Raw genomic sequence first — 26,637 nt, 5'->3', positions numbered from 1 at the left:
TATATTTTTTATGACCAAAGCATGAAAAAATATTTACATAATCGGTCCCAGAGTCTTTCACCTTATAGGTCTTCATCCATTTGGGTCGGGTGATAGAAGGGATTAGATTATACACCGTTTGAATTTGTAAATATTGTATGTTAAAGAGGCTAATATTACATTGTTACACTATGACTTGCCACGCTTGCCAATAGCGTGGTGCATGGTGGCCGTGGTGCACTCAGGCAACAAATCTTTCCCCGGTCGACGACGAACCAACCTGACACCTTCACTCCTAGAGATGCAGATTTTAGTTGCGTTACTCCAAATTACTGTGGCCCAGTCATCGTCTGTCCAATTCTTGTATTCTATAGACCATCCGGATACTTTTGACGCTTCTTTTGATTGAAACATAGCTTCTTTATAGGAATTCTTGCACGTAAACTATTTACCCATAGTTTCATCCTGATCATTCTTGAACTTTGGACATGTCCAAAGTTATCAAGAATTGGTGTTGACTGTTGACATATAATACATAGACAAACCCTATAGAGTAAAATATTTTTAAAAGTAGTGACACTAAAATGTACCCATAGTTAATTTATAAGTTTGTTTATTTATACCGGGGCTGCATCCAACGAGCATTCATGTGCTATCAAAAACTGTAGGATACTCATTTTTGGCTCATAAAAAAAAAAAAATTATGTTAACAATCAACATATGTTTTTGGTGAATCCCAATCAGGTCCTTTCCTTAAATTCTTTTTAATTTCGACCCATTTATTTATTTTCACTGGATTTTTAGAACGCAAAGATAATATCTGTACCTCAAAGGTAGACGGATGCAAATCCAGAATTTGATGAAATGACATTTCGATTTTCGTATCCAGTTTATAATCATGTCCATTGAATTTGAAGAAATGTAAGTCTTGTAATGAAAGAACCAATGTATTAAGATACCGAACATACAAATTAATGTTCTGAATTATTCGAAATTACTTAGTGAAAATAGATTCATTAGGCTATTGTTGAACATTTGGCGTTTGGGTTTGCATCCGTCTGCCTCTGAGCTAAAGATATTAACTCACATTTATTGTATTTTAAAAACGCGTTCCTAACAGTGCATCACTGTAACTTAAAAGAGCTCCGCAATTGTGCCGCTAGGCGTAGTTTGACGTTTACAAAAAATAATATTTGTTTTCAAAAATTAATTGTTTGAGCTTTCTCATGAACAAATATTTACCAATGAAAAGTTAGGCAATCCTTTTTACAATGTTTTATCCGAAAGGTTTTTACACATTTTCATGACACAAGTTGGCATTTGTTTTAATTTATTAAGGCGGTCAAAGAATGACTAAATACGCGTTGAGCATGACTGAGCGTTTGAGTATGAGTTAAGTGTTATCATTTTTGAAGGCCCAACGGTCTGATTCTGTGCTATCGCAAGTTAACGCTGAAATTAATACGGGCGCGCTCTACTTCCAATGTAAATTAAAATCTGTATTCTGGGCTGGTATTCCAAACGCTCTGGTTAGTATTATCTCGTGTATTTACATACAAAAAACACAAAAAAAACTGTTTTCTCGTGCCACGAGAGTGGTTCAGAATAGCACCCCTGTTAACACTAGCTTGAGTTAAATTATCGTGAACTTGGAATCAAACTGCAGGGCATGTTTTTATATTTGTGTTGACATAAACTTTATGACAGTTAACAATTAAAACCGAATTTTGCTTAAGAATATCAAATTAGAGTGATGATTTTGCTTGTAGACTCTAAGGTTTAAAATAGTAATGGTTTATGATAAAACTTGCCTTGTTAGCAAAACACTTGATGCCAAATTGAAAATGATGTTCGAAAACAAAGTACCACTCTTGCAGTTTCTATATTTGTTTTAAAAATGTTTGGCAGATCAATGTGGTTTCATAGAAATGGAATAGATTGGTTATCTTATTATGCCTCCCATTACCAGCATGCAGGAAAAAAATGGAAGGTAGTTGCAGTGCGTTGGAATGTTTAATAAGCCTATGTTAATGTTTTAGTGCCTTTTGGTGAACTAAGTAAACATACAGTTTTTGCTTGTGTAAGCACGATTTATATGAAAACTTTTTATAATGCGCACATAAGCAAAGGTTTATCAATGTACTTAGTTTTTATTAAAGAAATAAAAGACGAGTGATCCACAAATTTTGAATATCCAATAACCGGTTTCATCGCTTTCGCGACATCTTCGAGACTGGTATCTCTTTACTAAGAAATTCAATGTATTTATACAAAACAGAGGTAAGGAAGGATGGAAAATTTAAATTCAAATGAAATTTTGTAATAAAATCTTTATGTTGAATAATTCAAAACGTGTTTCCTTAATCTCGTTGTTGTGCAGGTCATAACATAATGTGGTCGAATGAGGAGTCTTTTGTGTTGATTCAGTGATTATTTACTGAACTGAAACAAGTAAGTTGGAGGCCTTTTTTGCTGAAAAAGTGGTAATCCTCTGTAATTGTACATGATTCCTTTTTTGAAGTTGCTTACCCCTAGCCAACGTCCCTTTCTTTTTAAATGGGGTTTCATTCTTTTGGTTGAGCTAGGTGAATGCGTAAATAAGGGTCAACCATTTTATATTCTGGTCACTTTAATTGGTACAGTATTTATGATTTCCAAATTGGCAATTATTTATTTATTTACTGGAAGTCCTCTGTTCAAATCTTGAATCGTATGGGACAAGATTATACATTCTATCTTTGCCTGTTGGGAGGTATGTGAAATTTATATGGTTGACCTCCATGCAATGTGGGTGTTTCTATAAGCATCTACGTGCGTAGAGGGGCAACGACGCGTTACAATATATAAAATAAATTACATTGAACTTCCATCAAGATTTTTTACATCCTTTGTTTTTCGTCTAATTTTATATGGAATTCTAACATTATCCGGAATTACTGTTTACTAAACTAACATACCTATTTCTTTTCATTAAGAGTATATTTGTGATTTTCTCATTCATACTGTAGCGTTAATAAAAGGCTTAAATTATTATACATTATATTAACCTTATGGGATTTCATAATTCATCAATTGCATATATAAATATGTATTATATATATTTATGAATATGTAGCTCGACTCCGGTCCCCTTAGCAAAGCTGTTAAGGCAACTTTTTAGTATAAAATATTTTGTGCATTGTGTAATTTTGATATGAATTTGGATGTGTTGACTTCCTAACGCACTTACTTTAATATTGTAGATATACACAGTTTAATGTATAAGAAACAAATCTCCAAGTTGTTTATAAAACGGTAACTTTGTGTATGCTTTTTGAAATCTATAAATTTGAAATGCAACTAAACTTGTAATAAATACTTTCCAAACCACTGAAGTTTTTTTAAAAATATTTTGGTTAACTTGTTCACTACTGATTTCATGCCAGGCGCGTTGATAGTTACATGTCTGAAGTGCGTACCAACGCACTTGGTGCATTGTGCATCTCAAGCTATTTGAATTTATTAAAAATTAATGCGCTCTGTGCTTTAGTCATTTCTACTCGGCATATGATTAAATACACTCATCAAAGGGAAACTTATGGGCCAAAACTAGATAATTAAATGATTTATGTATTTCAATTATTAAATTAAATAATAAATTATCCTTGCAATCTGGGAAAAGTACTTAAAAAAAACCTTTTTTGCATATTACTCGGTATTCGCAAGCATTTGTAAGTCAAGATTCAGATTAAGAACTTTTTGTTCATCCCGGTTCATCATACAAACCAAGTGCAACTTCTATTGACACGATGACTGATGAATCTTCCAGTCAAAAGATTTTTTTTGATTTATTATTTAGAATACATAATTTCATATAATATTCCCAAGGAGTTTTTGGAAAAAAATCATTGTTATTTCAATCATAAATTATTTATTTACAGGCATTTAAACTTCTAACTATAATATTATTTACGATATTATTCTGAAAATTATTTATTAAAAAATTACCAAACGTCGAGTGCATAGTAAATAATATAAAACTGCATTAAAAAGAATCTGTTAGTGCGTAAATTCATTTAGGCGACTTATTCATTTTAATTTGATATTCATTACACACTTGTGAAATTTTGGGGGGCTTCAGAAAAGGTCATTAAAAATCTTCACATAATAGAAAACAAGGTGTGTATGTTGACGGAGGAATTTAGTAACGAGACAATAAAATGAAACAGTAAAAACATAAACAAAAGTATATTATTGTAAAATATAAAATATGCGACAGATACGATGGATCATAATCCAATGGTCAAGCATTCAATTCTTCTTTACAAATTGTCCAATGCGAGATAAAACTATTCCACTTCACCACAACAACAGTTTCAACACTGCGATATTATAGCGGATTCTGAAATTATTTCCATAACTGGGGCATTCTTAACGGTGAACCAGGTAAGATCTCTCTGCATGGAATACGCATCTTCTCCATCAGCGTAGTACTTGGGTTCGATATCCAGAATCTTGAAGTGCAGAGAATTAGTGTACAGGTTTAAAGCGGCTCGGTTACTCTTTCTTACGTGTAATGAGACATATTTGGCCTGGAAAAGAAAGATTTTTAAAAAACAAAATATTTGCATTTTTATGGTGAATATTTCAATTTTAAGGCCATTTTCAAATATAGTCATTGCGATAGAAAATTCTTTATACAATATAAATATTTGCATTCTTAAAATTTACCGAAATATTTCGATTTTAAGGCCATTTTCCCTCTCAGGGTTCGAACTTTGTTCTTCTGATCTGTGAGACCGAGGTTACTACAAAGGGTTCACGACCCGCTTTAAATTGACATTGAATAAGATGTAACACTTAAGTACATTTTTACACATTAAACATTTATTATAGAAATAAAAGACGAACGATACTTAAATCCACAAATTTGGGATAACCAGAGACTGGGTATCCCAAATTTATGGATTCACATCCCACCTGTCTTTGATTTCTTTAATAAATTACATTGAACTTCCACCGAGAAATAAGATATTTACAATATTTCAGTTTCCCTGGACTGGTATCTGAATCGTAACTTAACTAAATTCAACAATGATGAAGATACACTGCTGGTTGGCATACGCCAACATAGTGTTCAGTGAAAAGGAAAATGATGAGAACTAAATGTGAAGATAGAATAAATAAATACCTGAAAACATTCGACCATGGCATGTGAGGCTTGGTTCATGAGTTTCTGGGCTAACCCGAGGCGGCGGTGTGAACGCTTCACAGCCAGTGATGTTATATGACCGTGTTTATTGTCCTCTCCATCCTCCTCCATCTTGGCTAACACGTAACCTTCGAAAGCATTACATGGAATTATTAATTAACTCTTAGCTCTGGCGGCCTCCGTAGTGTAGTGGTTAAGATGCTTGAGTCACGCATGGAAGGTTCCGGGATCGATTGAGAACCAGTGAGAACACAAAAAATGAATTGCGATTTTTCTCAAGCCTGGGTGTTCTGTACTGTAATTCACTACTGTCATTGGGCCGGGCCTCCTGGCCTGTTGTGGTGCAAAAAAAAAGACTGCTAAAAAATCCCTCTAGGAGCAGTGCTGTAATTTTATACAACAAAAGACGATATATTTTTGAAATACAGGTATTTGAAAACAAAAATTTTACGTATACACATGCTAAATTATTATAAAAATAAAACTTTTTTATTAGTGTTACACGATTTTATTCTTTTACCAGAACACTACTATAGTTTCGCAAAACTCGTTCCAATGACCTGTGTCCATTTTGGTCCGAATTGTTTCGTTCTATGATACGCAACATTCCCGCTCAATCGACTTTTTTATGTAAATATTAGACAAATGCGTGCATGAGAGTGGTATTAGGATTGATTTATAATTTTGTATGTCATAAGAAGGAAGATATTTAATATATTATATATTTAACAAAACACATAAGTTCACTTTCAGCAGCACTGTGGTTAAATTTGGGTACTTTCAAGTCACAAATTAATACATTCTTATACGATTTGAATGATTTCATATACTTTTTTATGATTTGAAAGTAACAGGCGCACTGTTGTTTGAAAGTTTCCGTTGTTCACTACTTATCACATATTTTGGTAAGAATTAAGTGTAACAATGCAATAAAATGAATAGTCTTCTTTTTCCACATTTTGACCACTTATAAACTCTCACTCAATGTTTTTTAACAGTTACAACTTATTTTCGAATTTTAAGCTACGGAAAGAGGAACTTATATTCCATGCCCAGCTGGTAATATATTATAACAACCCTCTCAGGAATAAAACCGAGGACCTAAAGAATGGCAGACGAATGCGTCAACGTCTACACCACAACGTTATCTCCGCTTGCTTTCAAAATATAACATGACAACAAAATACTTAAAAATATCCTAACAAAGATAATTCACTATCACCCTTCCTTTCTACATGCCTCTGCGCCTAGGCACTAGTGGGCAAAAGAGCGATATAGGTAATTCCGAAAATGAATAGTATCTATAATTATATTACTATTACGCAATGTTAAATTGATGTTTAAAATTTTCGTAAAAAGAGGTTCAGAATAGAACATTCGAGCTTGAAAAAATCACATTTTAATTTTTGTGATCCCATTGGGAATCAAATCCGGAGCCTTGTGTGTGACGCAAGCATCTTAACTAATACACCGCAACCGCCATCTTGGTGCTACCAATATTATACTAAACATAGAATTATAATATTAATTAATTAAAATATACCAGAAGGCACATAGAACAAAGTTTGCATACACCGTACTGAGTACAAAAGTCTGCCATATGCCCCCCTCTACGTGAAATGGCCACGTAATGTCAGACCGCAAACGATATATAATCATAACACAAATCTATGGTTGGGCTATATAAAAAAACAGGTACTTTAATTAGGCAAACATAAAAAAAAACCTTAAATAATAATTTAGCAATTAAGTAAATTAATGGTTTAATATTATATTAAAGCTTATAGATAGAAAGCCAGGTAAAAGATTTAATAACCCTGGCAATACTAACAAAATTTCCACCTTGTTTTATTTAACAACCTGACAGACGATAAAATAATTGAATTCTTAAATAATATTACTTGTGAATTCGCTACTTATAGACATGAAATGTGATCACACTCTTTTCTGTTTTAATCCCAGCAGTATTTTGACACTTATAAATAACACAACACGGCATTGGCAATTGCGTACTAAGCGATGTCCACATAGTATCTAATGGCTAAAACGTAAAACTACTCATTTATGCCTCAAAATGGGCATACACGGTTTCTGGACTATTATAATTCTGGACATGTAAACGTATCTGGAGACTCACCAACAATGTGTCCCTTCTCATCCTCCGCCACGTAGCTGAGCTGCGGCCAGGACAGGCCGTGATAGAAGTAATACTTCATCTGGTAGTTCTCGGGGAGGCACAGCAGGTTGCAGTGCTGCATGTTCATCAGGTCCCCGGGGCGGGCACAGCGGATATTCATCTATGCAAGAAAATATTTATATTTTTGATAGATGATTCTTTTTTTTAGTTTTATTATTTTGTTTATAACAATCTGCAAAATATTAGACATTTAATTTACCAATGTAGTTCCCCTATGCACCACTGGATGTGAACTGGGTGGATGACGATGATATCCACAAAAATGTGTTTGACAGAATAAAAGTTAATGTTAACAACATTTTGAATTTGTCCAAATGTTTGTAGACAAATACTGGATTTCTGGACTGGATTGGAAATCGGGTGTAAATTTTCTTACACGCGGTAAAAATTAAAGCATTTAGTTGTAAGGTGAAGTTTCTCAAAATGTGAAAATATTGTAAAAATGGTTTTAACAAAAATGAGCTACTTCGAACAACGTCGGAAGTTCTTGTGAATTAACCAATCAGTTACAGAGTTGAAATGTGTTGATAGATTTTTTTCGAAGTTTAGTATATTTTGACAGCTACGGGGCTCTTCTTTTAAATTTAATGTCACCACAACTTAATGACGAGAACTCACTAGCGAAGTAATTACAAAACTTACAAAATTATAGTGATAAGAATACGACAAATAAAATTAAAACCACTAAACTTCCTCATTAGATTAACATATTACAACAGAGATGAAGAACATTTTCGAGACGGGAATATGGAAGTCTAGGCATTTACAGGGCTTATGATCTGTCATTGGCTGGTTTTATTCAACTATAAGGTTGAATGAACAGTTGAAATATTAAGTTTTTCAAACATCAGTAAACACTGAAGTTTGAAAAACAAATGCTATTGTAATATTTTTTTATAGATAAATTGAAAACTAAAAATATATTTTTTTATAGATTATTTTAACTATCTTGTTATTTATATCATATCCCCATCATTCCCTTCCTGGTGCATTTAATATTCTGCATCAGGTGCCGCCAATCTAGGGACTAGGCATGGGTAACTCAATTTTGAACCGGTTCAAAAAGATGGTGCTTTGAGCTGTTGAGCTGCAGCTCAAACTTCTTATAGGCAGCTCACAGCGGTTCTTCAGGTCGGCTAAGTCGGCGCGTTAGCGCTGATTCGATGAACCATAGAGCTGATCTGCGAGCCGGTTCAAAACTACAGTTAAAGTATTTGAGCTGCGAGCTGACCTGCAGCTCAAAAATAATATCGAGTTGCCCATGCCTACCAGGGACTGTGAAATATTCTAGCATATGTCGACCATGTCGGGACTTGAAGCCTAGACCTCTCGCATGGTGGGCTGGAAATATCGCCATATACCAATATCAGCTCAAATTTATGAAATGAAAATAGTGCAGTTTAATTTCTGCGATAATAAGGTCAAAGCCTTCAAAATTAAACTGCACTTTAAAACATTTTTTATTACAAACTTACTAAAATTAAAATAAATGATAAGGAAACTAAGTAAGGAAGACATCCGACTCGTTTCAATGAATTGTCTGTGGTTATGCCAACAAAAAATTGGCAAGACTCTTTTATAATCTCAAACAAAAATAAACAATCCCAGAATACAGAAAACATAATATTGTATGATGTGATCATATTTCCCGAGCATATTGGAGGACTCGATGTGACTTACTGTGATAGTCAGCGAAGAAAAACGTGGAGGAAGATTATTTTTCTTATTCCCGGCGGACTTTTTTCATGCGGCTCCGACTTTCTTTGAGATCAGTGACTGTAGAGGATTCTGACGATCCTCCGAGCAGTTCCCGCACGAATCGAAAGCGGGAAAGGAAGCACTTCCAAACCAAAAACCAGCCTAAAACCAAAATGAATAAATACAATATTACTATTATTAAATCGTAAATACAAATCAAGTATTAATTTCAGATTAAACAAATAAAAAATTAAGATATCGATCATACATGCTTACCTAACGAAACTAATAAAATCAACACAAACAAAAAAACTATCACGGAAACAACAATCAGTGCGAGCTCCTGCATTTTTCATAAATATACACTTATGGCTAATGTGAGAGCATCACACAAACTACATGTTACAATATGTATATTATTTGGCAAATGTAAGCGGAATAATGTCATCCGAGCTATTGCCAACTCTGTCTACGCCATATTCGCCATATTGCCGACACAGACGGGGCAAAGGGCTTCGAGATAACCTAATATTTACTAGCACAACTCACCCAAATGATTTTTTACGCTTTTTCTAAATTAAACGTTTCATTAAAAATTTACTCTAAGGTAAGACATTTACAAAATCGCGTAGTTTTATAATAATTCTGCGAATATCGCAAGGTCAGGAAAAAATAATTTTATTTGAAGTCCGAAAAACTCAGAGCGGCATGCGAATAGTAATACCAGAAGAAAAAAATATACTAGAATTGTCAAATTAAAGTAAGAACTGAAAAAGGTACCTGTTTATGTATTTTTTTAATGCAATGTGCGGAACTAAAAATACCTCTTGAACGATTCTGGGTAAGTGGATGGGGCTTTCAATATTCAACAGCAGTTCATGTTAGAGCTATAGAACACGAACCTGACCACAGACTAAAGATATAATAATACTGAAAAACCTGACTTGGGATTGGGAGGATACACAGAATCTGACAGCTGACCAGTGCTCAAGCTAAAATAGGTAGATAAAGAAAAATAAATTGATACATTTCGGTAGATTCGCTATCCTAAGGGTAGGAGGAGGTGTGAAAAGGGGAAGGGGGCATTAAATTTTCCCTACCCTTTTCAATACAAAATTTCGCTAAACGTGCAAGGGGAACTTTTTAAAAAAATACATCAAACCAAATTGCGGTCCCTGTGGACTAATGGCTAAAACGCTTGCTTGATACACGGAGGGTTCCGGATTTAACTTCCGGTAAGATCATAATAATTTACATAACTACTAATCGCTAAAATAGGTATTTAAATTTCAGCAGAAAATACTTACAGATGAAAAAAAACGTTTAATTAATTTTAAAACTAGTAATCCGCTGACATTCTGCTTAATAAAATAGAAACTATGAAAATATCAAGAAAAATGACAGGATTTTAATTTACCAATTTTGAAAATATCCGGAAATCACCATTTACTAATACTAACCTATCAAGGTATGTATTATTTACGACGTACGCACGTGATGGGATTAAGAATTTTCAAGAACCGGTTCGCCCTCCCCTGCCCCTTCACCCCTCCAAAAAATAACATTTTTTAATTTGTTTTTTATTCTGCGCGTAAACAGATTTAAAAGTTAATTAAAAATAATGTTGCAAAGTTGTACAGAGCAATTGCGTTTCTTAACCACTATGAGCTATGAAAACGGCGCTAGTAGATTTTCCATCGCATTTTTTTTTGCATTAAATTTTTCTATTTCATTCTAGCCCCTCAAATATTTTTACATCATGGCAGATCAAGTAAACCAAGCGTGCTCCAACACATGATCTTAATCGGAATACCGTGTGACAACAAAGGGTTGAGGACCGGTTCGGCAAACTCTGAAAATTTTAGGCACCGGTTCTAGCAAACCAGCTGAATCTTACCACTACGTACGACCGAAGGACAAATAGTTTTCTTTAAATAAAACAGATGACATAAAAGTAGCTTATTTATTTATAAAGGAACTGTCTATATTGGGGACGAATAAATAGATAATAAAAAAAATACATGTAAAAAAGGAAATGTTTAAAAATCAGTAGAACTTACGTAGAACTTCTATCAAATTCGGTAGATTTCACCCAAAATCGGTAGATCTACCGAAAAATCGGTATAAATAAAAAAAAAAAGGGTTTTTGTGATTTACGCAAATATTTCCATTTCTGGTGTTATTTTCAGAGTTGTAAATAAGTAACAATGAGGAATTTCAGCCCTATGGGAAATTGGACACAAAAAATGTTTTCTTGCGTGCGGTAAAAATTAGAGCATTAAATTCGATAGCACAATATCTTGAAAATGTACGAAAAAAATAATAAAAAATATTTTATAAAAAACGCACTACTTTGAATGACGTCACTGGTTCATATAAACCATCCAATGATATGAGAGCTTTAAAGGATATCCGGCTAGGTCCCCGTAAATGAACCAATCGGAAGAACTGTTAGAGAACAACCTTTTACATCACACGCGGAGTTATTTCAGAAATACAAAACTATAAAAAATCATAGCGCTGATAATACGATACAAGAAAAAAAATTGCTTAGTTTAATATTCCATTAACAAAAAAAACACTGAACTTCCTCATTAGAAAATAGAAATCAAGTTATGGTACAGCCGGGTTCGAAATTCGGAACTCTGATTCGTGAGTCTGCGACACTCGGCACAGGTCCACAATCCGGTTATTCAACAATATTTTGAGTATGTCCAAATGTTCGTAAGATAAGTATTGGATTAACCCTCTATTGATTGATTTTGATATTACAACAGACAACAGAGTTGGATAACTTTTTTGAGAAGAGAATATTATGTGACATAATTCATTGAAAATACTTTGGGTACGTCCAAATCTTTGTTGACAAATTCTGGATGTTTTCCTGGCGGGATTGATATTTTTACATAGTTTATAAAGTGATCACTTAACCTAGCTGTAAATGCCTAGATTACTAAAACTAGACAATTTCTGATCATTTTTTTAAAAATCCTAATCATCTGTTGTAATATTCTCTATCAACATCAACTGTGGTTTATTTTTTCTTGCCATTTACATTACAATATGCTATCAAAGATTGTTTAGGAATCATTATTAATAGAATAAAAAATAATGTTTGTACACATTATATACTTAGGGATCTTAATAGGAAGAGTTTAAAAAAAAAAAGCTAGTAACTATTCTATTTTAATTAGTAGTAATGTCTTATTATTTTCTTTTTTATATGCTATAAGTTTTTTTTCTCATGTACTCTTATAAGTATTTAAAATTAAATAAATTCTAATAAATAAATAACTATAACAGTGTAAGTCACTCTCCAAGCACAAGAGCTAGTCTCTTTTTTTAGAGAGTTACAGTTATAATATTTACTAGATGTATAAAAGTAGATTTGTATTAGTATAAAAAACATATACCATTTATGAAAATATATTAATAAAAAATAAAAAAACTAACAACATTATACATATTCATTGAAATTGATTTTATCTTTTTGCTATGCATTTATAATATTGTTTAAAAAGAAAAAGAAAAGAAATTTTTCTTTTCTTTTCTTTTTGTTGAAAAAAAGAATATTTGCAGTCACTTCAACGCTGGAAAGGAAAAAGTTACCAAGAGACATATGTAGCAACTTTACAGTCAAGCCAATTAAAGCTTTTTGTTTTTTTTTTATTCATAAAAAAACCTCATACATACGTAATATTTTGGTGTAATTCCTACATAACTTAAATAAAAATTTTAAATATGAGATTCTTTATTAATTTTGAAAAAAAACTTTAATTGGCTTGACTGTAAAGTTGCTACATATGTCGCTTGGTAACTTTTTCCTTTCCAGCGTTGATATGATTTACCCAAATATTTCAGCTTTGCGGGCCATTTTAAACAAACTGAAAATAATTTACTGTTAGAAAATAAGAATTAAATTGTCGTAGAACAGGGTGCGAACAACACTAGCCACGGGATCATAACCCGATTTTAAAGTAATATAACTGATTTTGTTTTTATAATTGGGTAATGATAAACTAAATACGTTGATATATGAGGCATATTCATTACCAACATTTTGAATTCTTTAGATAGGTGTACTGTATTGAGCATTTAGAATTGAAAATTTAGCATTGCGAATTTAATTTAGTATTATTTAACTGAATAAAATATTATGATTATTTAACTGAATAAAATATCATGTTCATTTAACTAAATAAGTAAAAAAATAAAAAAGCAATTAAGTTGGTAGTTATAACATGAATGATTAAAACGTTATTGCTAAAAAAATAATTAAGATGTAGAATGTTTTTGTTTATTTAATACAAAAAATGATTTAAGCTAATAATTAATATGAAATTAATCACTGTCATTGTATTCTTCGGGGTGCAAATGATCAAGTCTTAACTGAGTTATCTTTGTATTGTCTGTTTTTAATTTAATGGGTTTAACTCGTATTTCTTTCTCTCTTTGTCCAACTACGTATTCTGGGTATATAACAGTTGTATTTTTATACGTAACATTCTTTGGTTCACTCGAAGAACTGCCTTTTGGTTTTGATACAAAGATGGGCGGTTTAAAGATGATTTTAGAATCTAATGATAATTCTTCTTCCTTGCTGGACTGATCTTTCTCGATTTCCAATTCGTTCAGACAATTGGCAGCAGCTTCCGAGTTGCTTCTTTCCGATACGCCGGGAACATTATCCAAATTATAGCATACCCACTTGTCCGGGTTTTTCCGGAATCCCGGAACGCCCCTAGACGCGACACACTGTGCTAGTGGCGCTTCTGGGCGTTTAAAAATACTTTCTTTTCCTCTAAACTGCCTCATTTCAGCTCTTGTTTGACGCACTTGACGTCTAATAATCCTCCTGTCATTGAAATTATTAACATCACTGGTAGACTGTGTAACGAAGTTAGCTTGTTTTTCAGCTTCACTCAGTTGATTAAACAAACGTCTCTGTCTATCTTCGAATGTTGTCATTTTGTAAGATATTTTTTTATGTCAGAAAAGACTGTTTTTAAAATGTATTTCAATATGTGATCAAATCAAATTTGTTTATTTTAACTTCGTGCATATTTTGTGCCCCTTTCTCCTCAGATTTATTTTTTGACATTTATGTCAGTTTACAAGTGCAATATTTTCGACCATAGATAAAAACTACATCCTGAAAAGTTGACAGATTTTATTTTTATTCTTGACAGCTTTAGTTGCCATGATCAAAATATTTTTTTATCGGTACGTACTTATTCGTTCGTTTTTTCCCATCGTCGAAATATTTTTGAGTTAACGATGCAAGGTTGATACGAGCTAAACATACCTGTTTAAAATATTCAGGCATTAAAATCTATTGTCCCCGTAAAAATAAGCAGGTATTTTCATTTTAGATTATAAAATCAACCTTGTTTGTATTTGGAAAAAACGCGGCGATGTTTTAAAATATTTCAATACGAATTTAAATATAACTTTCCAATACGTTCTATTGTTTTCTCTAATCTGGGGTTTCTCAGCAATAATGCATTTAAATATAACCTTTTAGTTCATGCCAGCCAATTCTCAAAAGAACCTCATTTTTTATTACCTCCTTTACAAATAAATACATTAAAATAAATTCCCATTAGCCAGAGCCGTTACTAGGTATTTACAAATATTTCGTCCATTGTTAGTGTCAATTACGACCTCGGGTTAAATTCAAATGACCGAGCGGCGAATTACCCGGAATTCCAAAACCCTTTCTATTGAAAATAATATCTTCAACAATAAATATTGACCCATGTTTTCCGCTGGGGTAAAACATAATCTTTTTAATAATAATTCGCAAACTGGTGGCCATTAAAATAATATTTGTATTTTAAAAACTTGTAACAAAATAAAACGCATAACCAATTCCTCAGCAATACATACAAACCTTTCTTCTTCAAATTTCATACATCTTCATTCGTACACGCGCTGATTATTCTAACTTGCCACCTATTAACTTAAAACTCTAATTAACTTTTGCGCCATCATTTTCTAATCCGCGGCCGTGGTACATAAGGCACTGCACCAGTGCGCTAATCGCAACGTATCAGAGAAGGTATTTCACATCCACCTTGCCAGGAATCGAACCTAGGACCTAAAGTATGGTAGGCGAACGCGCCAACCACTACATTAGGAGGCGAATCATCTCCAATTTGTAATTAATGATTCCTTTCTAATCTTCAAAAATATCAATTAGTTTGATGATTTAATTTTTCTATGTTTAGTATATATTTATTTTAATTAATTAGTTTTAACGTATTTAATATTATGTACATTCTAATCTTAGTTAATTATAATTTAGTTTTATAAGAAACAATATGCAGAACATAGTATTTTAATATTAAATATGACGAGGTGTTTATTAATAAGTGTGGAAAAGAGACAATGAGTTTTAGGCAATAAGTGAAAGGGAGAAGGAGAGACCTCCTAATTTGGGAGTTATAAAACCACCCCAAACAGTCGGAACAAGAGAGTCGGAAAAGAGTCGGGAAGGAGAGTCGACCAAGAGTCGGTCGACAGTCTGGGAAGCGAGTCGAGTCTACGCGATAGTACCGTCGATCGCGGAGACGATACAGTGTCGAGAGTCGTGGAAGTTGAAGTGAAGTCAGTGTACGGGTAGCCAGTGCTACGTAGCAAACCTCGTGGAATCCGACTACTCCACAAGGGTCATCGGAGGCCGCCTTCCATCCGTGAAGGTCCCTCCACATCCAGGACATCCATCGTCCTCCAAAGGAACGCCAGTTTCCTGCACCGCCAGCGCGTGTGCCCAGCCCACGGCCGGCCAGTCTTCCAGCTGGCTGTCGCCGTCACCATCATCATGGGACCGAATCCCGAGAGCCGCCCATGGCTCTATCCATGGCAGATCTCCGCCCAGGACATCGCCCAGCATGTGTTCGTCTGAACACAGCATCCGGACTACCATCCGTCATCTCTCCACATAAGTGAAACCACCATTGTGTTAGAATTGAGATATGAGTGAAGAGCGACTATTACGAACTGCATTAGTTAAGGACCTAGATCTGTAAGTATTTTTCTTTGTCTTATGTTTGTAACTAGTTCTAAGATAATTCCAATGTTCTAATCAAATAAACATAGGTACATAAAACATTCAAGCTTTTTAAATTACCTTCCAATTTACTCGTTTTCAGATTAGATTTAAGTTTTCTTTTTTTTCTTTTGGGCTTTAAATTCATTTAGTTTTAATTAGGATTATATTATCATAATATAAATGGGAACACATGGCGGAGTAACTTTTTATTCCACATACCCGATGAGGCACCAGAAAGACGCGATCTTCCAAATTCATCTCAAGTTTCCGTTCGGCGGATGTTCTCGCTTTCTCTCAGTTAGCGGAGAGACGGACAGCTTCCGTCTATTCATACGTGCGAAGGCGGAACTTGATTTTTCACAGCCTCCGAGATGATCAAATCTCATTTTAAATTTTCTCTCGCCACCACTCTATCTCAATTCTCAAAACAACCCCATAAAAACATATTTTTTTTTACATATTATTATTTTACCCCCCGTGATAAGGTTACACATAATGGGCTAGTGTAGGTCTCTTTAAAACATACCATATATACAGGTTGGTATGAAATTTTTGCTGAACGTCTTTTATTGAAGCCTTTTAAATTTATGTATTATAATTATTTACTCACTAAATTGTTAAAATAGGAATAAAATTGTCTTATGACGAAGAGCAGGGAACCCCAAACATTTGACTTATGAGTCTGCAACATTATAATGGGGTCACAATGTAGTTCTTCTGTAATAAATAAATATTTTTTATCATCATTACTCTCTTTTTGTACTTAATGGTCCATAGGGCGCTGTATTGGTATATCAGAAGCTGGGTATCTTGATCATTTTTATTGAGTGCAGGTTAGACGACTAGTCTTACACTTCAGGCGCCAGTACAGGGACTATGAAATATTAAATAGTATAAAAAATAAAAATGGAATTTTAAATAAATTATATTTCTTGTCAAAAATGTTGGGTATCGAATCCGAAATGTTTATAATAAAATATATCTGTATGCTCTTCCTCTCTCTCTCTATTTTTTTAGATTCCCTCCTCAATGTTGCTTGTGGACATCACCAGGGTCCCGATTATAATGGTAAGTTAACATTTATCATCAATTTTATTTACAAAGTAAAATTAAGTTTTCTGTATGAAAAGCAGAATACGCACAATTTGTTTTCTTCTAAAAATTATTAATTACAGTTTACCGACGAAGATACTGTAAATTTTCACGCATTTATAGACAGTCAACGATAATTCTGTAAACTTCCCATTGTAATCGGGACCCAGACGCATCCAGAAGATCTTATCTTTTGCCTCCTCCCATGTCATTCCCACGTCTCTATGTTCTTTCAAATATAGCCGAAGGAATGTCACTGACGGCCTTCTAAGACAGTGGTTACAAATAAGATAAGCCTTTCTTATTCCCTTTCCCCTTTCATTCTATTTTCAATGCAAGAATATGATTGGTACTAAAATATACACAAGTAGATATTTACCGCGACGTTTTAATGAACAATTTGTTTCATTAAATACTGGTTTTATATAAAATGTATGTTTATTTATTTGAGATGTAGATAAAAATATTTTTTGTGAAATAATCAAAATATATATGTATATTTGAGTATTCGTTACTCCAAAGAATCCATAAAAAATCATAGATTAAGTTATTTTTTAAATGGGAAATACAGGATTAAGAAATTAAAAAATGTATGTTGAAATATAAATATATTTTTTACTTTAAAACAAGTATTTTCACAGTAACTTATATATTATCTACAAAGCACATCTAATGTTTTGAAGAAACCCTTATTACTGGTATTTATTTAAATTACTTTAAAATTTCTTTCTGGTAACAGTTTATGGCAATATACATTTATCACAACAATAATAAAAATTGAGTTTTATAATATTTTATCAACTCGGTTTGACCAAATTAATTAAAAATGCGACTAGGTGTATTATATAATAATAATAAGGAAAAATTTCCTTGTTCGTTACAATTATCAATAAGTTTTAAACTTACCAAAGTTCTTCAAGGCAAATACATTTTAATGTTAGGTAATGAGAATGAACTTAAAGTTTAATTTTCATTAAAGGGGACTTATAATAATTTATCTATGTGAACAAAATTTAATAATACCAAAGCATGTATAAGATATATGCTAAAAGTTGTCTATACAAAAAACGTTTAGAACACAGTATCTAAAGAATTTACTGCAGTCATTAAAGGTTATTAATTTATTATTAAACAGTAATTGTAAATAACCTTTAAAAGTTTACAGACAAGATTGATTTAAAAAAATAAATTGACGGCAAGTTCTTACAACAATACATTTATTTACGTTTTTGCTAAACAATTATAGTACATTAAATAACTACAATATTTGGTTATATAATTAATTCTAAGAAGTTTTCAACAAATCTTGTAATAATTATGATAATTGGTTACACAAGGATATTTAGAGTCCTCGAGACAAAATATTTACTATAAAGCATAATGATTTGTGACTATAAATATTTCAGTTCAATTTCATTGAAAAAAGTAATAACGTTTGTATATTTTTTTCTGTTATTTGGAATTTCATTCGATTTCATTAAGATTAGCTTGAATATTTCTTAAATGAATTTTGAATAACAATTACGAACAATAGTCACTACTTAGTAATTATCTTAAATATAACAAAGAGTCAAAGATTAAAACTTATTAACATAAATATGAAATATATATTAGATAAATGAAATACTTAGTAAATACAAAGTCATAGTTAACTCAGTCAAAAAGACAAACAAATACTCTCAGTAGGCCTTGGCCAAAACAAGAACAACTACAGCCATTTCTTTTTTCTTTAAGTTCCTTTTCTTCTTTCAATTTCTTTTTCATTTTCTTCGCTTCTTTCTTTTTCTGTTTTTTAGACTTCTTTGAATCAATATTATCATTAATCGTATTATCAGCATTAAGTGATTTTCTTGGAACTGATCTATCACTGAGATGTACCGGTTGGAATAGTAAACTCGTTATCCTCGGTAATGCAAATTTTCTTAACATTTCTTCTTGCTCCATGGAAAATTTCACACTTTTGTCTCCTTTCACCCTTCTCAAAATCATATCGCATTCCGCAAGATCTAAAAGTTCACTCGCTTTAGGTCCAGATAAAAATTCTTTTTCAGTCATCAACAGATATCGTACAGAATAACTGAGTTGGCCAAGAACTTGTCTTCTGTTTGCCGAAATCAATTCTTTTTTACATCTTTTGCATTCGCTTATACACCATCTGTTAAGGGCGTTGAAGAGTTCCATTTCACAGTTGACTTTAAGAGTATCTCTAGGAGCTATTATTGAAATATCTTCGAAGCTAAGTTCTTCCGTGGCTTCTTGTCGGAGGACATCATCTGCATTTTCATCAATGAAAATGAGGCAGTTGTGAAATAAAGAGTCACACATTTCAGTCATGGCAGCTTCTGCTCCGGTAGATTCTTGTATCGGTGGAGCTGAGGGTATATTTCCAGGTGATGGTACTCGGCTGCAGAAGAAGCGCAGATCTTGGAAAACTTCCAGAACGGTAGAGGGAGAGAGGTTGAGGTCAAGATAGATTACGCATTGTTTCACCAAACCAGGACAGATGTATTTGTGTGCTGCTTCTAAAGTGGCTCGAGCAGTAGCTACTGATGGCAGGTTCACAGTCTCACCATACAAATATCTTAAATAAATTAAACACGTTAAACACTTAATTATAAAAAATATTTTGGATTTACAATAAAAGCACCATGTAAATGACTTTTTATTCTCAAAAAAAACTCTGCATTTTAGTTAATACTTCTTTTTTGACAAGACAAAATTAATATTTTTGGTAATCCGTGTTCATTTAATGTACTATCACACAATGTATTCTGTATCAAGTAGGTACTATCCACATAACACATAACTATTGTTTCAAACATCCGCTTTAGTAATATTAAAGCTGTTTATTGAAATATAACTAGTTAGATTTAAAGATGGATACCTTAGGAGTTGTTCAAACGCTCGTTTGTCGACATCCTTCACATGTATCAATTCAGCAGTGTTGGGTTCGGCGAGGGGCCCACATAGCATGGCCCTGAATACAGGGTTGGCGGCCGCTAGAACGGCACGATGGCCCGGGAACCTCCACGTGTCGCCCCCGAGGCCGGCCACAAACGTCACATCTCTCTGCCTCTCGCTGTTGTACAGCCCGCACGTGATGCTGTTGCGTGCGTTGTCGTATTCTTCGGGAGGCAGAGGAGCGCTGCTGTAAGGCCCATTGTCTGCTAAGGGATTGATTATCACAGTCATGGGGGGTCAAGGGAGTGCGAGAGCAGCAACAAGGGGGTGGTCCAGGCACTCCCAGGTGATTTATCTAAAAAAAAATATTTTTTTTTAATGTTATAAAATGAACTTGAACGATGTGATTTTGGATTAACTATTAAAATTTAAATTAATAACTCTGAATAATTTAAGATTCTTGAAATACTTTCTTCTAAAACTCTTTTGGACTATCCAATGTTATTAAATAGGATCAACATTCGCATACCAAATCGTAGCATTAGAAACTGCCAAATAAGGAAGCTTAGTGCTACGGGAAATTGATTATAATTGATTTTTTCTTACATGTGTTACAGCATAAATATATTTTTAAGGCTTTTATTCAAAAGTATCTACTGTTTATATTTTTAAGACTATTTATACATGCGTGTAAAGAATTTTGATTAAGAATCACACATTTAAAAGACTTTTTCTACACACATATTTGAAGGGTATTTAATAAAAGCAAGTATTTTAAATAGGCCTTTATAGATACTCTTACAAGTTTAACTTTTATTCTGTAACCGGTGATTATATTTATTGATTTATTTTACAGTTTTAAGAATGTACAGGGGTTCTTAATTTTAGGTCCCGACTAGCTAATAATTTCCGGTGTTTAGGCCTGACCTGTTTTGTTACATGTAAAATGCTTTTTGTATGTGCTTACATAATTTAATGCTTGCTATACAAGCTTTTGTATTATTTAGACTTATTGTAAAAGGCCGGTACATTTTAAAGCCAGTAGTTTGTTTAATTTAAAGGATTTTTATGCACGTTAGTATGGTTTAATGGCTTCTTATAGTGGCTTGGATATTTAAAAGACTATTTTTATAGGCTACTGAAATTGGAATCGAAATGATTTAGGTATGTGTAATTTTCACAGGCGTCTTATCTCTTCATTCCTTATGAGACCGAATAAGGAATGAGGAGATAAGACGCCTTCCAAAGGTGACCGATATCGCAGAAAGAGTGGGAAGACTAAAATGGCAGTGGGCGAGTCATGCAGCGAGACAAGAGGTTGATAGATGGACCCCGAGAATACAAATTGGAGACCCCATGAAATTAGAAGGAAAGAAGGGTGACCACAGAGGAGATGGACTGACGACATCGTCCAGCTCGTGGTACATGGATAGTGCCCAGGACAGAAAAAACATAGAACAATTTGGAAAAGGACTATATTTATCCAGCAGTGGAGACTGATAAGAAGAAGAAGAATATTTTTTTTATTACCTCGATCCCTTCCGTGGTTTGATAATGTTAGCAGAGGTGTGGGTTCTGCTATAGTTCTGGCCGGGAGAATCGTCTGAAATAAAACCAGAAAATATTGTTTATTATTATAATTATGTCTTATAATATGACGAAATAAAACTGAAGATATTAATTCTTTATTTTCGATGAGAAAAATCACAGCAAGTATGAGCAATCAATTCTTGTGTACATAATGGGGAGTAACGTCTTACAATAATTAGAATATTTTATTAATTTATATATTATTTAATTTTTTGAACTCCCCTTTCACATTTCGCAATTATTATAATAGTAAACCACAGTAATATTACATATACATAAATTATGCATTTTTTACACAAATGAAGCAACAAAATGAAAATATAATAAAAAGGTTATTCTTGTTCAGTATTACAATGTTATGTATTAAGCCGCCCGTCAATTAATAAATGCGTTTGTAGTGTCTAAAGTTGATTATAGTAATGGTATCTATGCAGGTTTGCCAATGAACAAAATGACTCGCCTACAGTCTGTATTAAGCGCTGCAGCGAGACTTATTTTCAGAATCTCTAAGTTCAATCATATCACTCCACTACTTCGGGAATTACACTGGCTACGTTTTCCACATAGGGTGGAATACAAACTGTTGGCTTATGTATAAATCACTGCACAACTCTGCTCCGAAATATCTAAGGGAACTATGCATTCCAGATAAACTAGCTGACAGGCCTCTTACGCTTAGATCAGCTACGTCTTCGGCGAGAGGAAAAGTTATTATACCTCTACACAAACAGCGCATTAAATTCAGTGAATGCACTTTTGCGGTCGCAGGCCCTATGGCATGGAATGCTCTCCCAGCAGAGGTGCAAGGCTGTGAAAGTGAAGTGATGTTTAGGATAAAACTTAAAACCCACTTGTTCTTTAAATCATTTGAATAAATCCCTAGCATGTGCTAACAAAATAAATTGTTTTAATTAAATTACAAATCTAAAAGCTTCAAATAAATTTATTTATCTATAGAATCACTTTGTAAAGCGCCCTTGAGGTATTATATTACGGAAATGGCGCTATATAACTTATCCATAATAATAATATTTAAAATAAGTGTTAATGAAGAGAACAAGAGGATACAAAAAAGAATTGTGTTTTCTCCTTAATTATTATATTTTACAACAAATTAGTCAATAATTCATAGCATCTTCACTGTCCACTGCACAAATATCGCGAGAAGCTTTGTCAGCTTCATTCCTCGATTTAATGCGAACAGAAGGAGGTGTCAAAAATGCTCACTTTTGTCTGCTTGACATTTTATTTGAAGGCTTGTAATAAATATATACCTTATATATATAATGCAAAAGTAAACACAATATCTTTTAAAGCAGAAAATTTTGTTTCGTACAACCTTTACAATTTGTTTTACTTTTGGGGCTCATTTTTAAATTTGGAAAAATAGACAAAACCAAACTATGTCGAAACTGGTTGACGTAGGTATAACTTTAAATTTAAGTGATTTTTACAAATTTCTTCTGTGTTCGGGTGGATTAAGAATACAGTTCTATGTGTGTGAATCTTTGACGAGTGTTTTCTATTCAATGGCTGCTCTCTGGTAAAAATCCTGAAAAAGGAAATCGAGTGGAGAAAACCACGTGAGCAAATGCTGAGAAGTTCCTGATTAGCCCACATTAATATATCCCTCCTGATCCCAATAGTTTAGATAAATTTTAAGATATTTCATTGCAGAAAAATCCACTTTTTGAAATATAAACCTTGTATATTATAAGCAAGGTAAATAATAAAGCAACTCCCATATAAAAATAAAAATAAAAAAATAATTTGAGTTTCATCATAATTTTCCACTAATGCTATTATATATTTAGTAGGATGGGTGACACCTATAAAAATTATTAAACAAATATTTGGATAATTATTAAGCCTTATGGTGGTGTGTATTTTGCTACTAATTTACCTTTTTACAGAACCATGATATTAAAAAAAAAAAAAAAAACAGAGTTGAATTAGGCCAATTTCAAATTCTTTTATTCCAATACATCATAACTCACACTCACACTCAGCAATTTGTCTTTGACTTTCGAAATGTAGGTATACAATATGTATCTACTCTAGAAAAAATATAAATCGAACTGACATGCAAAAAAATTAAGTGTAAGTATAACCATCTGTATAGGATTAATACAAACGACGCTACAACTTCCGGGCATTTAAACTTATCATTTCTGTGACCAGGCCGATAGAGAATACAGTTCTGAGTATAAAAACACGCCAACCATTCTTGAGGTCCTGGGTTCGATTCCTGGCAGGGTGGAGTGGCTACATCCTCAAAAAAATGTGTATTTTGCACCTTTGTATTTTTGTTGTTATTGGATTATTTAAATAAATAAATTATTAATTACGAAAATTTTAATGAATTTCTATAATTACTAAATTTTTTTTCTTTAACTCGTGTCAATTATTCAACCTTACGCTTAATTTTCGTCCATTATTTTACCTAGGTATTCATTATTTTACCTGTAAATTCACGTTTATTGTGTAACATAATATTTATTTTTTTGACTTATTCGTTAGTCTCGACTTAACGCGGATTTTATTTCTGATAAGTTAAGACATGAATATGAAAACCAAAAAATAGGAATTATTTTACATTTTTAAACCCCGCATATTAGATTTCTTTTAGCTAAATTACTATTATGATTACTGTTTTGACATTGAATGAAATTGCATGTCTTACCAAAACAACGCGATATTCTACTGAAGTAGATGCTGCTCTGATTTGAATTAAACACGTTAAATAATTAAACGCGTTATGTGTTAAATAACTAATAAATAAAATATGTGTACATTGTTATTATTGAAGCACACATGAGAATATGTTTATGTGTGCTCTATTTCAAAATAATAAAATAAATAAAACGTGGAGTCAGCAGAACAATAGTTTTCGACAGCTTTGCGAGAAACCTAGTCCCCGATTACGATGAGAAATTAGCAGAGAGTTATCTTCAACTCTCTATAAAGTAAAATGTCATTTTATTTATGGAAAATACAAAAATTACAGAAATACAAGCATATTTTTAGACATGTTCAATCATTACATTATTCCGAAGATGATAATTTAAATTTTAATTCAAATAAAAACATTTTCGTACAGAAAACAAGATTTTACTTTATAAGAAAGATAACTCTGTTAACTTCCCATTGTATCGAGGGCCAGGATTGGCCACGCGTATAAGCTCAGACAGCGCCTTTTTTTTCAGCAAGGAAGATTGGGATCGAGACACTCTGCGGAACATTTATTTTTATTTTTGAAATTGCGTATTTTTTAAATAAAATATTTTAGTTGGGTTGGTAAATATTCTGTTACTAGAATACGAAGGTATATTATAAATTATTTTCAACTTAAAAATAGCTATTCTTTAGGATGTGTCTATACTGCCCCTTGGACATATTTTTTATGATCATTTTTGCTGCTTACCCATCTAAAAAGTCATCATTCGCACTGGTACATGCAGGGTATCTCGATAATCAGTCAGCCAATATTTTTCATGTTCCCAGATAATAGGTCCTTGCCAGGAATCTAACCCGGGACCTCAGGCATGGTAAGAAACGCACCGCAACTACTTCATATAAGGCGGACTTATCTTCGTTCGATTTCCTTTTTTTGGGATTTTTTCCTAAGAGTACTCATCGAGTCGAACACGCACATCCAGAGTTATGGTCCTATTTCACACACAAAATTGTATTTTTCATCCGCCCGGACACGGAAAATGACGCCCGTTCTGTAAATGCCTATCCCACATCCCACCTAATATTTTTGTCACAGTTGACAGCAGACGGTTGAGAGATGTGAAAGTATCTAGATAAAATATTTGGAATGCTTACGAATCTAAAAAGGTTATTATCAAAAAAATATATAAAAAAGAAAAAGGGTTTAAAAAATTCGGATCCGTCTCTGGTTTTGATAGTTGATAAAGTTTGTTATTGAAGATTAGAAGTCCATAGTAAAGTTACGTTTTTATAGAATTTGTTTGCTTGTGAGCAGGATATTGCATTTTATTATGTGTATAAATATTGAGTTTAGATAACTGTAAAGTGCCGTTAGTTATAATATTGTGTTAGTTTAGAGATTAGATTCCGAGTTGGAGGTTAATTATTGCATCTAAAGGAGTAAACATAACTCATCGCATCGGTAACGGCATGAGTCATGCAAGGATAGAAATATTTAAAAAAACATTTTTACAATTTTAAAAACAATTGCTAAATATACATTCATATACATACGTACTAGATACCAATATAATTACAAAAGAAGTATTTCATCCTTAAAAACTTATTTTAAGTTTACTGTTTCAAAAACATACAATACACAAATATTATGTTCGTAACCTCACAAATAAAAAATATTTAAATTAAGTTTGAAAAAATATAAGATTTCATTTCATTATATTTTATTTATTTATATATACGCCCAATGGGCATTTTAAAGAAAGTAAAAAGACACAATGGTATATAGTATAATTGGCGGGAGTGGACGCGGGATAGGGGAGATAGGTGTTTATAATTGAATTTGATTCAGTGGTCGTTTGAAAGAAGACAACCTGCTTTCAAAGAAATCAAGACTGGAATGTTTGTTGGTAGACCTAAGAATTCTGGGCATAGGGGAATGAAAACCACAGTTAGTTCTATGGTTATCGGTATGAAAAAGTAAGTTTTGTCTGAGGTTTGTAGTTGAGATATTAAATTTTATTGAGCTCAGTAGTTCAGGCGCATCAAAGAGTGAGTTGAGAATTTTAAATAGGACTAGAAGGCCCGATTTTTTTCGACGGTATTGAAGAGAAGATGTCCCTCCTACTTTGTTTTTTTTTTGTTTTTACTCAGTACCAGAAGCTTAATAAAGTTATTTTTGAAACGTAGTAAATAAGTATGGATATCAATAAAAAAATTCACACCCCCAATGTAAGACTATTACAACTCAAAAAAATGCAG

General features: G+C 32.8%; 3 protein-coding genes across 4 annotated transcripts in view; all 3 read right to left on the bottom strand.

Moving 5' to 3' along the window:
• Positions 1-4,191: 4,191 nt before the first annotated feature.
• vnc (GNAT family N-acetyltransferase vnc) lies at positions 4,192-9,784 on the bottom strand. Of its 2 annotated transcripts, none has more exons than XM_088234628.1 (5): positions 9,342-9,784; positions 9,048-9,227; positions 7,308-7,467; positions 5,150-5,298; positions 4,192-4,550 (listed from the first exon to the last, which is right to left on the bottom strand). In XM_088234628.1, exons 3-5 carry the CDS (start codon positions 7,465-7,467, stop codon positions 4,335-4,337), a joined length of 525 nt encoding a protein of 174 aa, XP_088090754.1. In that variant the 5' UTR covers positions 9,048-9,227; positions 9,342-9,784; the 3' UTR covers positions 4,192-4,334. The 2 variants fall into 2 exon arrangements, with proteins under 2 accessions (XP_088090754.1, XP_088090753.1); XM_088234627.1 differs by having other exon boundaries at positions 9,615-9,784.
• Positions 9,785-13,343: 3,559 nt separating this feature from the next.
• LOC148276179 (uncharacterized) lies at positions 13,344-14,244 on the bottom strand. Its single transcript, XM_088234629.1, has one exon. It carries the CDS (start codon positions 14,031-14,033, stop codon positions 13,407-13,409), a length of 627 nt encoding a protein of 208 aa, XP_088090755.1. The 5' UTR covers positions 14,034-14,244; the 3' UTR covers positions 13,344-13,406.
• A 3,560-nt stretch (positions 14,245-17,804) lies between these two features.
• The window catches only part of axed (BTB/POZ domain-containing protein axundead), a 52,662-nt gene continuing 43,829 nt past the window's right edge, over positions 17,805-26,637 (bottom strand). The window contains exons 2-4 of the mRNA XM_088234633.1: positions 21,643-21,715; positions 20,096-20,467; positions 17,805-19,792 (exon numbers count right to left, since the gene is read on the bottom strand). Coding sequence (XP_088090759.1) covers positions 18,865-19,792; positions 20,096-20,403 — 1,236 coding nt within the window. The 5' untranslated portion in view covers positions 20,404-20,467; positions 21,643-21,715 and the 3' untranslated portion in view covers positions 17,805-18,864. The remainder of the gene's footprint in view (positions 19,793-20,095; positions 20,468-21,642; positions 21,716-26,637) is intronic.

This window comes from Micrasema longulum, unplaced genomic scaffold (assembly GCF_059751315.1).
Source record: "Micrasema longulum isolate JH-2025_06_02 unplaced genomic scaffold, ASM5975131v1 h1tg001263l, whole genome shotgun sequence".
Taxonomy (NCBI): Eukaryota; Metazoa; Arthropoda; class Insecta; order Trichoptera; family Brachycentridae; genus Micrasema; species Micrasema longulum.
Note: the sequence above shows the minus strand (reverse complement) of the source record. Positions and strands in the feature narration are given on the sequence as shown.